This window comes from Protopterus annectens, chromosome 2.part0 (genome assembly GCF_019279795.1).
Source record: "Protopterus annectens isolate FY-2018-M chromosome 2.part0, PAN1.0, whole genome shotgun sequence".
In the NCBI taxonomy this organism is placed as follows: domain Eukaryota; kingdom Metazoa; phylum Chordata; order Ceratodontiformes; family Protopteridae; genus Protopterus; species Protopterus annectens.
The window spans coordinates 749,782,658-749,797,066 of NC_056728.1; the positions used below are offsets into that span (position 1 = coordinate 749,782,658).

The window sequence follows — 14,409 nt, forward strand, 5'->3', positions numbered from 1 at the left end:
ACCTGCTCAGACTTCTGGTGAGGGCAGGGGTCAGTCCTTTCGTAAACAGACCCAATGACCTGTCTTTTCAGCTGCCAGTAGATTCTCGTCTGGCAGCTCCTTTGGGAGGAAGACTGTCTCTTTTCAAAGAAAATTGGGATTTAATTACTCAAGACAAATGGGTGTTGGATATCATTCACCACGGTTACAGATTTTATTTCCATACAATGCCCCCTTTCAAAGGCATGCCAGACGTTCCTCCTCCACAAAGAAAGGAGGCTCACAAGCAAGTTTCTCAGTTACCCCAGATGGGGCCATTCAGCCAGTCCCTGTATCAGAAAGGGGCCTAGGATTTTATTCTCGCCTGTTCCTAGTACCAAAGAAGGGGAACACGTGGAGACCAATTTTGGATTTATCTCTCCTCAACACTTTTCTGGACATTCCCAAGTTCAAGATGTTGACGTTACAACAGCTTTTACCTCTGCTGGGCAAAGATCACTGGATGGTAACTTTAGATCTCAAGGAAGCTTACCTTCATGTGCCTATAAGGCTAAGTTGCAGGAAGTATCTGCGGTTTCGAGCTGGAAATTCTCATTATCAGTTCTCTGCATTGCCCTTTGGCTTATCTACTGCCAGAGTATTCACAAAGGTTCTGGCTCCAGTGATAGCTTACTTCAGGCTTCAAGGAATTCAAATCTATCCTTACTTGGACGACTGCCTGATTCTGGCTCAAGAAAAGGAAGACCTTCTACAGCATCTGGAATATGTTATAGCAGTGCTAAGATGCCTAGGGTATTCTGTGAACGAAATAAAGTCCAGTCTAGTACCCTCTCAAGACATGTGCTTTCTGGGTGTGAGACTGAATACAGCAGCCCAGATGGCCTTTTTAACCCCGGACAAACAAAAGAGTCTGTCACTTTACTTCCATCAACTATCTCATCAGTCCGTGCTGACTGCAAGGACAGTCCTTCAAGCATTAGGGTTCATGGCATCTTGTATTCTGGTGCTTCCCAATGCCAAACTGCATATGAGGAAGCTACAATGGTATCTCAAAAATGTATGGACACAGCACTGCCAGGATTTGGACACTGTCATTCAAATAATACCTTGCCTTCAAAAGAATTCTTGTGGTGGGCTCAGGAATGTCACCTAAACAAGGGACTCTCTGTGACCCGGCCAGAGGCAAGTCAGATTTTAACGACAGATGCCTCGGACATTGCTTGGGGAGCTCATCTAAATGGAAAGTGGATACAAGACAAGTGGCCTGCCAGACTACAGCATCTACATATCAACATGAAGGAGATGTTAGCAGTCCAGTTTGCATTAATGGCTTTCAAGGAGTTACTTCTTCCAGGGCAGGTGTTGATTCTAACAGACAACACAACTGTCATGTGGTACATCAACAAGCAAGGGGGAACACATTCTTATCCTCTATGCAGGCAAGCAATGATTTTATGGGAGACTGCGCTAAGCTTGCAACTAACTCTTCAGGCAAGGTTTCTGCCAGGAGCACAGAACTCCTTAGCAGATGTGTTAAGCAGACAAATCATGGATCCCCACAAGTGGAAACTGGATCTTCATGTATTTCAGAAATTGACAGTGTCATGGGGAACTCCAGACATAGATCTGTTCGCTTCTCCACTAAACCACCAGCTGCCAAAGTATTGCACAAAGGGGTTTCATCACACAGCTTGGAAAGTGGATGCTCTGTCTTTCAGTTGGAAAAACCTTCATGTGTATGCCTTTCCACCTCTGCCTCTTCTTCCAAAGGTACTATTAAAGGTCAGACAAGACAGGCCAAGGATGATTTTGATAGCTCCAGATTGGCCTCGGCAACACTGGTACCCACTACTACGGAGTCTGGTAAAGAAGCCTCCATGGCCTTTACCTCTGATTCCTCATCTGTTATCTCAGAAGGACGGTCATCTGCTCAATGTCAAGCTTCACTCTCTTCATCTAACAGCCTGGCATATTCTGTGTTGAAACACAGCAGGTCTCAACTTCCTCAACAAGTTTTAAATGTGATTATGGAAGCTAGAAGACCTAGTACAAGGAAAGTGTACGCAGAAAAATGGAAGAGATTTTTATTTTGGAGTACAGCAAAGAATTTGGAGATTTCTGAGCCTAATTTGAGTGTGGCTCTTCAATATCTTACTGAGTTATTGGACAAAGGTTTGTCCTTCTCTTCCATTAAGATTCATGCTGCAGCAATTTCAGCTCACTATGATTGTGACCCACCTTTGTTTTCGCATCCTTTGTTCAAGCAGTTTCTTAGAGGGGCAAAGAATATAAGACCCCACGAGAGCTCCTACTCCTGCTTGGGATCTCAATTTTGTGTTGGAAAAAGTTACTCTACAACCTTTTGAGCCTGCAGCTACTGCTGAATTGAAATACTTGTCATGGAAGACTGCTTTTCTGTTGGCTATTACTTCTGCAAGAAGGGTGTCTGAGTTGCAGGCCCTTATGGCAGTAGAGCCCTTTTGATTTTCCATAAGGATAGGGTATCATTACGTACTAATCCTTCCTTTATGCCTAAGGTGGTTTCTAGTGTGGCTTTAAACCAAACTATTCATTTGCCTACTTTTATGCAGACCCTCAAAATAAAGGGAAAAGATTTTGCACACTTTAGATGTACACAGGCAATTGCGTTATTATTTAAGCAGGACTAAGGATTTTAGGCAGTCTCAGCAGTTGTTTGTTTCTTTTGCTTTGAGTTCACAGGGCAAGCCTGTGTCAAAACAAACTATTTCTAGGTGGATTGGCTTTTGCATTGCATTTTGTTATTCCCATCATGGCAAGGAGATTCCAGCTGGGATTAGGCCTCATTCCACTAGGGCTACTGCCACTTCAACAGCATTTCTAAGGGGTGGCAACTAAGGATATTTTGGAAGCAGCTACTTGGAGTTCAGTGCATACTTTCTCTAAGCATTATCACCTTCCTATCTACTCTAAGTCTAGGGCTGGTTTTGCCACAGCTGTTTTGCAAGGCATGTTGTCAGCTCCTACTTCTTTATGATTTGCCAGCCTCCTTACCTCTGCTTTGGGATTCTACCCAATAGTAAGGACTGCAGCAATGGAAAGCGAAGAACATAGTACAGTTTTGTACCTACCATAAATGTAGATGTTCGAGGATTCCATTGCTGCAGTCCAATTTACCCTCCCTCCTTCCCCTCTGTGTTTAGGGGTGGTTGTGTAGGTGAGTTTACATGCTTATATTTTTGTATATATTCTTGTATATATTGTACATGTTTTTTGGTGCAGGTTTTTTGGGACTTGTCTTTTAGGGTCTTCTGACATCTGGGGCAAGAAAAGACTGAGGATATGACGTCGGTCATGCGCATTAGTACCCTGACGTACTGACGTCAGTCTAATGCGCCCTGACCGACGTCAGCCTTATACTCTGGTATTCGGGCCGACTGGACGCGGACTATACCCAATAGTAAGGACTGCAGCAATGGAATCCTCGAACATCTACATTTATGGTAGGTACAAAACTGTACTTTTTGATTCTTTAGAGGCCTCCTGCAGGGCCGCAGTTACTGGATCTGTGATTAGGAGGCATGCCTGATTAAAGGAAAAAAATCTGCCTGATCATGTTAAAGCTAAATTGCTAGATGCACCTTTACAGCATGATTCTCTGTTTGGTATTAAGGCAGAAGAGGTTTTAAAGAAAATGGAAGACAAAGCTAAGTCTATGCAAACTGTTAAAGACTTCTTACAAGTGCAACCACCAGTATTCAGTAGACACTGGCCTACAAAAAATTGGTCCTTTCCTGTGTCAGACAGAGCTCAAAGGGGCAAATCCAGATGCCCTAAGGGTTCCAGATATCAGATGCAAGACTCGTATAGGTCAAAGAAATGGGGAGCATCCACCTCCAAATCTGGAGGAGATAAAGCGCAAACCTACAGAAAGCAATCCCAATGACGTCCCTCTGCCTACACCAAGCACTTATCTTTTGGCAGCACCCATAGGGGGAAAATTTGCACTTTTTGCTCAAAATTGTCAGTTGTTAACCCAGGACAAGTGAGTACTAAACATCAGATTACAGGGATACAGATTCCATTTCCACACTCTGCCGATGGCAAATGGTTGGCCATATCTTCCAAAAAATCAATGGGCAGAGGCACAGAAACAGGTTACATCACTGATGGATATGAGGGCCATTCAGACAGTACCAGAACAGGAAGAAGGGCAAGGTTTTTACTCAAGACTGTTCTTGGTACCCAGAAAGGACAAGGCCTTGTGGCCAGTACTGGATTTATCGATTTTGGACACATACCTGGACATTCCAAAATTCAAAATGCTGACTTTGTAGCAGCTTCTGCCCATACTGGGCAAGAATGCTTGGCTGGTGACTTTAGACCTAAAAGAGGCATACCTGCATGTCCCAATAAGACAGTCATGCAGAAGATTCCTCAGATTCAAGGCTGGCTTAATGCATTACCAATTCTCTGCACTGGCTTATGTACTGTGCCTAGGGTCTTTACAAAGTGACACCAGTAATTGCATTTTGCAGACAAAGAGGTATACAAATATATCATTACTTGGACGACTGTCTCATTCAAGCAGAGAACAAGGACACACTTCTTCGACACCTGGCATTTGTGAAAAGGCTTCTAACATGCCTAGGGTACACAGTAAATGAAAAGAAATCACAACTGGTACCCTCTCAAAAGATAACATTCCTGGGTGCAAGCTTGAATACAACTGCCCAGATGGCTTACCTCACGCCAGACAAACAAAGGCAACTGACTACTTACTTCAAACTGATGACAACAAAAGCCCAGTCTTCTGCAAGACAAATTCTGCAGGCTCTAGGCTACATGGCATCCTGCATCCTACTAATTCCATATGCAAGACTGCATATGAGGAAACTTCAGTGGTACCTAAAAAGTTTATGGAGTCAACATTCACACAGTCTGGAAACAATGATTCCTCTCATTCCCTGCCTGCAACAGGAGTTTCTATGGTGGGCAAAGGCCTGTCACCAAAACATGGGATGGCCCTTCACTCTACCCCTTGCCAGCCAAACCATAACAGACGCATCAGATTATGGCTGGGGGGGCCCACATGGCAGAAAGATGCATTCAGGGCATATGAGCACCAAAACAAATGCATCTACATATCAACCAGAAAGAGATGCTAGCTGTTCAAAATGCCCTAACCGCCTTCAAGGACTTACTTCATCCAGGGCAGCTACTGATAAAGACTGACAACACCACAGTCATGTGGTATATAAACAAGCAAGGGTGCACACACTCATATACCCCCTTTGCAAATTAGCCATGGCACTGTGGAACACAGCTTTGACCATCCAAATACATCTTCAAGCTCAATTCCTGCCAGGAAAACAAAACACTCTGGCAGACGATTTAAGCAGAAACCTTATGGACCCTCACAAGTGGAAACTAAATCCACAAGTCTTCAGCATGATAACAGAGAAATGGGGGAGCCCAGACATAGATCTATTTGCCTCTCCTCAAAATTATCAATTGAAGATTCTGCACAAGGACTTATCACAGACAAGCATGGAAAGTGGGCGCTCTATCCTTCAGTTGGAAAAAACTATCAGTTTACTCCTTTCCTCCTCTGCCTCTTCTACCCAAGGTCCTCCTAAAAGTCAGACAAAAGAAGCCAAAGATATTAATTGCCCCGGACTGGCCACGCCAATACTGGTACCCAGTCCTAAGGAGCTTGTCTCAATACCCAGCTTAGACCTTGCCTCAAAGACCACAACTACTGTCCCAGCAAAACAGTCAGATCCTGCACAATCAACTACAGACTCTGAACCAGGCAGCATGGCTAATCATGTAATCATACAAACGACACCTCAGTAAAGCTGTGATGGATGTCAGTTTGGAAGCCAGAAGGCCTAGTACTAGAAAATCTTTTGCTGACAAATGGAAAAGATTCTGTGCTTGGAATCGAGCACAAGGAACTGATACAGCAGAACCCACATATTCCTCAGATATTGCAATACTTGACTGAGATGCTTGACAAAGGCCTATCTTTCTCATCAATCAAAATCCATGCCTCTGCCATTTCGGCTCATTACGATACAGAGCCACCAATCTTTTCTCATCCATTAATAAAGCAGTATCTTAGAGGAGCCATAAATTTAAGGCCTCCTAAAAGATCACCATTACCTGCATGGGACCTCCATTATCTGTTGGAAAAGCTCACCCTGCCTCCATTTGAACCAGCTGCTACCCCTGATATAAAGTTCTTATCATGGAAGACAGCTCTGCTACTAGCAATTACTTCAGCAAGAAGAGTTTCGGAGCTACAGGCCTTCATGGTTGTAGAGCCTTTTATCATATTTTACCCAGACAGGGTGTCTCTGAGGACAAATCCTACTTTTATATCTAAGGTGGTTTCCAGTGTGGCTCTTAACCAAACAATTCATCTGCCAACTTTTTATCCAAATCCGCAGAACAAAGGGGAGAGAATTCTGCATTCCTTGGACGTACACAGACAGCTAAGTTTCTACTTGAGCAGGACTAAAGCTCTAAGAAAAACTGAGCAATTACTAGTGTCATATGCTGCAGGATCAGAAGGAAAGGCTATTTCAAAGCAGACAATTTCAGAGTGGATAAGCCACTGCATCCGTTTCTGCTACTTACACCATGGTAAACCTGTGCCCAAGGGCATTAGGTCTCATTCCACCAGAGCTGCAGCTACTTCAGCAGCCTTTCTCAGAGGAGTACCAACCAAAGACATTCTAGAGGCTGCTACTTGGAGTTCTGTTCACACCTTTACAAAGCATTACCATTTGCCTCTTTACTCTAAGTCCAGGGCAGGCTTTGCCACTGCAGTGCTGCAGGGCCTTATAGCCGCACCTAATGCTGTTTAGCTACAAGCCTCCCAGCCATAGCTTTGGGATTCTACCCAAATGTAATGACTGCAACACTGAAACACAAAGAACATAGTACAGTTGTGTACACTTAGCATAAATGTAGATGTTTGAGTGTATTCAGTGTTGCAGTCCAGGTTACCCTCCCGCCATCCCCCTGTCATTCTAAAGTTTATCTTTCCTTGCTATCGGGGGCAAGAAAAACTAAAGAAAAATGGCGTCGGCTGCATGTTTTATACCCCTGACGACCTGACGTCATGGAAGAGAAGACAGCAACCGACGCAGGACCCAAGAGTTTGGAATTCAGGCCGACTGAGGGCAACCTGCCAGCAGATTACCCAAATGTAATGACTGCAACAGTGAATACATTCGAACATCTACATTTATGGTAAGTGTACACAACTGTACTTTCCTAGTGCAGTAGTGATGGGTTCTGTAGGTTGAGTTAGTAGCAAACTTGGCTATTTTATTGTAGCATGATTCTAGTTTGTCTAGGTCACGTTGTCTGATTTGGGTAATGATTGGGGCTGCGTATAATAGAGTTGAGAGGAGGTGGCTTTGAGAAGAGGTGGCTTTGTGCAAGAGTGACTCTTGCTTTTTGTGAGAGAAAGGACTTATGCCTGCATAGGGAGCCTAGTTTTTTGTGTACAAGTTTTATGGTATGTGAGATGTGAATATCAAAGTGGAGATTGTCTATCTTAATTTTTTTAAATCTGTTTAGATACAAACATTTTTGTCTGCCTTTTTTGGATCTGCATTCCTAATGCTGTTGCTCTCTAGGGTGCATACAAAACCACTTGCCTAGGAAATGTGACATCCTGTTTGTTTATTTACCTCTTTATTGACCTGATTGCTTGTTTACTAGTCTGGTTTTCTATTAAATCTCTGGAAGTATAATGACTGGGCCAATTGTTTATACTGACCTCTGCGTGTGATGTACATTTGTGGTGGTACCCAGACACATGTTACACACACAATTTTACCATGGTACTTCTAATATTGTCTACACAAATGATCAAAAACAAATGTTTGAGTGTGAAGTATTTTAAAAAGATCGATCCTCAGCTAGGGTGCCTTGTGTGCGGAGTCTGCATGTCCATCCTGTGGTCGCGTGGGTTTCCTCCGGGTGCTCCGGTTTCCTCCCGCATCCCAAAGACATGCAGTAGGTGGATTGGACACTCTAAATTGGCCCTAGGTGCGAGTGCATGTGTGTGTGTGTGCCTTCTGTGGAAGGTTGGGCGCCAGGCTGGCAACTCGACACTGTAAAACTCCACTGCCAATCATGAGCGGACAGGTGATCCGCTGTGGCGACCCCTAACCGGGAAAAGCCGAAAGAAGAAGAAGAAGAAAATCAATGCTGGGGTGATGAGGGGAAGAAAAATTGATCAAAATAATTTTTTGCATGGAGGCAAAGCCCCACATCTCCCTGCTACTTAAATATACAAACTCCAAGATTGCACTAAAGTAGAGAAAGGGCAATTTCCTAATCCCCCATTGTACCTCAGTCTCACACATGACAAGATTGGCAATTTGCATTCTTTTTATATTCAGTTACTTTTTGCTGGACTTTTCACAGTTTAAGCAAGTGAATGTTTGAATGCATGAATTACACCTATCTGCGGATATTTCTACATATTCCTTCCTGCTATAAATACTGCATTTGCCCGGTTTTGCATGCCGGGCAGTGCTGGTTAGCTACGGTAAAACTATTACCGGCTCCACAAAGTCTCCTCTTCAATTTTTCCCTTGGAACTAGACAAACTTTCAACTTAAAGCACTCAAGCCATTCATTTCTCAGCCCAGCACTTGCTCAAAACTTATAGCACTAGACCCTCCTGTATTGTACAGAAGGACAAGGCTCTCTATTCGACCTTACCAGCCATCCAGTAAAACAGTTCACTGTTCATATCCAGGCATGTCCAAAGGGCAGTTTCAGGTGTACTCTCCAGTCCAACTGGTAAATCTGGGCATTTTGAGGCAATGTTACAACTGCCTCATGTACACAGACAACTCTCTCCTCCTACCACCAAACACTAATACATGCGAGAGATGCAATTATACAGCCAAACTGGAGGCTAAGCTCTTTCGACCCAAGACTGGATCAGACAGTCAAGAGGAGAAGGGAAATACACCAGTCTCACATAGACTCATTAAACCAGCATCGGCAAAAAACACGCATAAATACATGAAAACATACTCGGAGGCTCTAAATAAAAATCTGCAAACCAACAGAGACCTCCAAAGCAAACAACCTCCACCCCTCAACACAAACCATGAAACGCATACTTCACAAAACCAGTGCGCCATGCAATCACAGTCCTTAATCAAAATAACATACCCAATGTACTAGTAATAGGTGACTCTATAGTCAGGCACACTGACGTCCCACTCACTAAGCTGAATAAGGAGAAGGTTACTGTTAGCTGCCTGTTGGGTGCCAGGATCCACCACAGAACACAAGCACTCAGGTCACTCCAGAACAAGTACAAATATCATTGTCCATGTTGGTGTGAATGACCTGAGCCGTACCTCCCTGGACTACATGAAAAGAGACATGAAAGAGCTCTCTGATCACGTAGCCCAGGCCGGTATGACCCTGAGTAGCAGCCTGCCCTCACCAAGAATGATACCACGGTATAAATAAATAAATAATTCTCGATTTCAACATTTGGATACGTTTCTGGTGTAATTCACAGGGGATCTAGTGTCTGTCCGCCTGGGATGACGTGCTCGACAAGCCACTCTGCTTCGCTAGAGACAGCTTGGCACCTATCACCCTTAGGCTTTCGAATACTGGCCAAGGCTCTTGCCACCCCCATAGTGCCTTTTTTAGGCAAGGCTCAAAAGACAAACCCACGACCGTAAATAGCACAAGTAACAAAAACCTGAGAGTAATGCTACTCAGTGCCATAAGTCTAAACCTCAAAATGCATGCACTCGAGGCACTCCTCAGTATGGAGAAAATCGATATATGTGCAGTAACAGAAACCTGGTTTAAGGCTCCAGAGAGCACCTCAGCACTACCAGGCTACAACTCGTACCATACATTTCGGCCACAGAACCCAAACCGAAAAACAAAAGGTGGGAGCGTGTCCATATTCATCAATGATACCCACACCTCCAGGTTAGTGGCACAGCACGATGCTTCAGAGATCATCCACGTGCAACTAACAATGGGCAGAACTGTAATTCAAGTTGTAGCTTGCTACAGATCACCCACCATGTCCCAGGACCTCCATTCCGCGTTTCTAGAAACACTGGGAAACATAAAGGCCCTACCAATCACCCTAATATTGGGTGATTTCAATTACCCAAACATTAACTGGGAAAACTACTCAAGTACTAACTCCCTTGCCCAACATTTCCTAGAATTTATAAACTCAAGCGCCCTGGTGCAACTGGTCAACACTCCCACCAGAGGTGACAACATATTGGACCTGGTCATCACCAACATGGTCGAATGGTGTTCCCCACCAGAGGTCAACCCCTCGCTGGTTAGATCTGACCATAAACAAATCACTTTGGATATCCACATTCCACCCCCACCCCCGGGCAAAGAAACCACCATGAAAAACTTTTCAAAAGCAAACTTCACGTTACTTAAGACTGAGGTGGAAAGTTTCAAAGCCCCCATGCTGAAGAATAACGTTGTCCAAGCTGCAAAATCCTTTACTAATGCATTCTGCAGGCACATACAAGAATGCATGGATCGTGCCATCCCAAGCAAAACCAAGACTCACTCCTCCAAGAAAAGGAAACCAGTCTGGTGGACTCCTGCCATAAACAAGCTATACAATAGAAGGAGGAAACTAGTGCAGAAAAGTGTAAAATCCCAAGAAAGGAAGACATCCCTGATCAGTATCAGCAAGAAACTACGATCCCTCATAAAATCATCCAAGGCGAGCTTTGAAAGAAAAATTGCCAAGGACTCCAAAGATAAATACAAGGCATTCTTAGCTATGTCAAGAATCTAAGTGGCAATGCTCAGATCTGCTCAGAGGTTATGCAGAATGGCACAAAATACACTGAACTGACCGATATCGCCAACATCCTGGCAGACAGGTTTAGCGCAAACTTCACCCCCAAAAGGGCCCATAACCATACCAGAAGAATGTAGAGTCCCTGAAATCACATACACTCAGGTTAAAATAGCCCTCTCCAAAGCCAAAAACACAGCATCAGTAGGACTGGATGGTGTCCCAGGCTGCATCCTACATGAGCTCAAAGGCGAACTAACCCCCTCACCTAAACACAATGTTCAAACTCAGCCTCTCCACAGGCTATGTACCCATAGAGTGGTGCACAGCAATGGTTATTCCGCTCCACAAAGGTGGAGCCACACCATACCCCGGGAACTACCACCCTGTAAGCCTGACTAGCTTGGTCTGCAAGGCTATGGAGTGCATAATCATGGAACTCATTAACAGAGACCCTGGGAACCTCCAAACACTGGACCCTACTCAGTTTGGCTTTAAGGGCAGATCATGCCTCCTAAACCTGGTGGACTTCTTTGAGACAGTTACCAAGGCTATAGACGAGGGAAAGGTGGTACACACAGCCTACCTGGACCTCGCCAAGGCCTTCGACACCATTCCCCATTCTGGTGTTGTAGACAAGCTCACCAGCCTGAACATAAACCCCTACGTCACGATGGGCTGCCAACTGGCTTACAGACCGAACCCACATGTGAGAGTTGCGGGAGCTAGGTCCAACTCTAAACCAGTTATAAGAGGCGTTCCCCGGGGCTCAGTCCTAGGACCCCTTCTGTTCGGCATATACTTCTCAGAGGTACAGGCAAGCACAGGAGAACTATGGCTGACCAAGTTCGCAGACGACTGCAAACTAGGGGCTATAATTGAGACACTGGCTGACGTACACATCCTCCAAAAGGGTCTCACTGAGACAGATACCTGGTGTAAAAATCATGGCCTCAAGCTAAATGCCAAAAAGTGCATAGTCATCCCCTTTGGAAAAAAACAAAGTACCCACAAACTGCCACATAGGTGGTAGTCCCCTAAATACAGAAGACGTAATAAGGGATCTGGGGACCCAAGTAGATAGTAATCTCACCTTTGATAATCACATTGCCATAGTGGTTAGAAAATCCTTCTACATGGCCCACCTAATCAGAAAAAGGTTCGCATCCAGATCAAAAGAGGTCATTGTGCCCCTCTACTCATCATTCATCAGACCCATCATAGAGTACAGCGCCCCATTTGGGATGTACCTTACAAGACACATGCAACAGCTGGAAAGACCACAGAAGTACCTCACCAAGAGGATCACTGGCCTCAAACAGATGCCCTATGCAGCTCGAATGAAGAAACTATAGCTTTACTCGGTTGCATACCGCCTACTCAGAGGTGATCTCTGCCTGACGTACAAGGCCATGTCCAACCCAGAATTGATGGACATGCTCCACCTAAAGAAAGCCTTATCCTCTCGAGCCACTGGCTCTAGGGATTTAAACCTCACCACAACAATAACTAGGACGTGCTGGAGGGATAGATTCCTGTCCCAGAGACTTCCCATGCTTTTGAACAAGATTCCAATCTACATTAGGCAGAGCTCCTCGCTAACACTCTTCAAAAGAAACCTTGACGAGTGGATGGGAAACAAAAAGTTTACCCCAGGGATCACTTCAGCGTCTCTGCTGGAGTCAGCTGGACAGAGGCACAGGGAACTAATCTAAGGGGGTGGCGAAAGCCAACACATTCTGGCTAGGCTTATAAATGCCTTCGGGCAGATAGCCTAGTACCTACCTATGAACATATAAGGAGCCTAATGCAGGTGCATAGTCTTAGAAAGGCAAAGCTGTTGTGAATACTTCAACACTTGTGGTTAACTGTGACATCAGGGATAGAAAAATTGGTTTTGAATGTGATATCCGTGCAACACATGCCATATCTTAGCACGTTTGTCATTTTAAGAGCTAACAAGAGATTGGATGCAGCAGATTGATGGATGTGTAAATATGTAAGTCACATTGTCTCATTTGCAGTTTTTTTTACTTTTCTCTATTTAAGTCGTATATCATTTGAATTTTGCCTTTTCTTAACATATTAATGCATAGCTGTCTTATAGTTAACAGTGTATGTTAGTTTTCCACCAGTCACAGTCATATGGCTGTTTCTTTCACATTTACATTTTTATTTGTCATTCTAGTATGAAGTACTCCTTTGCGTACAAGACCATGATGATCCAGCTATTGACGTGTGTAAGAAGTTGTTGGGCAAATACCCAAATGTGGATGCCAGATTATTTATTGGTAAGACATCTTGGTATTTACTTGTGTTTGACTTTGCCAGGTTATTTAAGGAGGCATTGCCATCTATTGTAAATCTTTTTCTTCTTGGTATTGATTACTGGACACCGTTTTCATTGCTGCCTTTTTTTATTGTTTAGAAATTTACAGTGTAGGCATTTAAAGTGAGCCATAACATTTTTTTGTCAGCAGTTCTGCTCCAATATTTTGATTTGAATTAAAAACAAATAGACATCAAAATGAAGCTAATGACCTTTTATCTCAGATAAACAAGTCAATGTGATGCTTTGGGTAGGAGGTTCTTTACAGCAATAAAAAAAGGCAGAAATTGGCAGAATGTTTATAACTGGAAGAGTGCAGAATTTCTGGTGTCTTCTGGTATATATCTGTTAATTCAGCCACTAATTTAATTAGTAGTGGTGGGGGTACCTATGCTTCTTGCTTTAATGATGTGGGTGTATATATTTTTCTATCATGCATACTGTTAATAAAAAAGAAGCATTACAATGCGTCATGCATGCATTATACATTGCATATGTTTTCTTTCTTACAATTATTCACTCCAACATTATATAAATTGCTCACTTCCTGCCTTCTCTTAACCCGAACTCCTCTTCCTCCTCCTGTTAAACATTGTTCTGCATGTATTCGCACAAATTCCATTTATTTCTGTCACTTGCTTCTTCCATGTTCTGTAGATCCCACTTATAGTCCTTTTATCTCCTTTACAGTTTTCAGTACTTCATTTCTAGTAGATTTAGATTTTGATTTCCTTTTTCTTGTAATTCTTTTTCAGCAGTGGGCAGGCATTAGCATGGAACTTAGTAAGGCATTACTATGTATAGATACTTCAGTTTCTGAGTCCCATCTCAAAAGATTTATTGCCTTAGTTACATCCATTTACTCTCCAGACTTTTCTGACAGAATACTCTGTAGAGAATTTTAAAATCTGTCAGCTTGTTACACTTGCAGAAAAAACAAGTTACTTCTCTCGTTTCCAGTACTCCACCAGCGTTTGCTGACTACCTGAGACACAATCTCTAAAGTCTGCTTGGAATTTGAAAATACCTATGCAAACACTTTAAACAAAAAATCCTAAACCTTCTCTGTGGCATACTTGGGAACCGTTCATATGTCCTTCCATTGTTCCTTTGTAAATTGCATTTCCAGTCTCTCTCCTCAGTCTTTTATCTTGCAATGTTTTTTTTTATGAATTACTAATTTTCTACTAATTATCCCCATTTTCAATAGCAGTTTCTCCTCTAGATGAGACTAAAAATTCTACCAGAGCTGGTCATTCATTTTGCATTC

General features: G+C 43.4%; 1 protein-coding gene across 2 annotated transcripts in view; it reads left to right on the forward strand.

The window, feature by feature from the left end:
• UGCG (UDP-glucose ceramide glucosyltransferase) overlaps nucleotides 1-14,409 on the forward strand; it is a 396,521-nt gene that overhangs the window by 154,892 nt on the left and 227,220 nt on the right. For both annotated transcript variants that reach the window (XM_044061068.1, XM_044061069.1), the window contains exon 3: nucleotides 12,999-13,101. In XM_044061068.1, coding sequence (XP_043917003.1) covers nucleotides 12,999-13,101 — 103 coding nt within the window. The remainder of the gene's footprint in view (nucleotides 1-12,998; nucleotides 13,102-14,409) is intronic.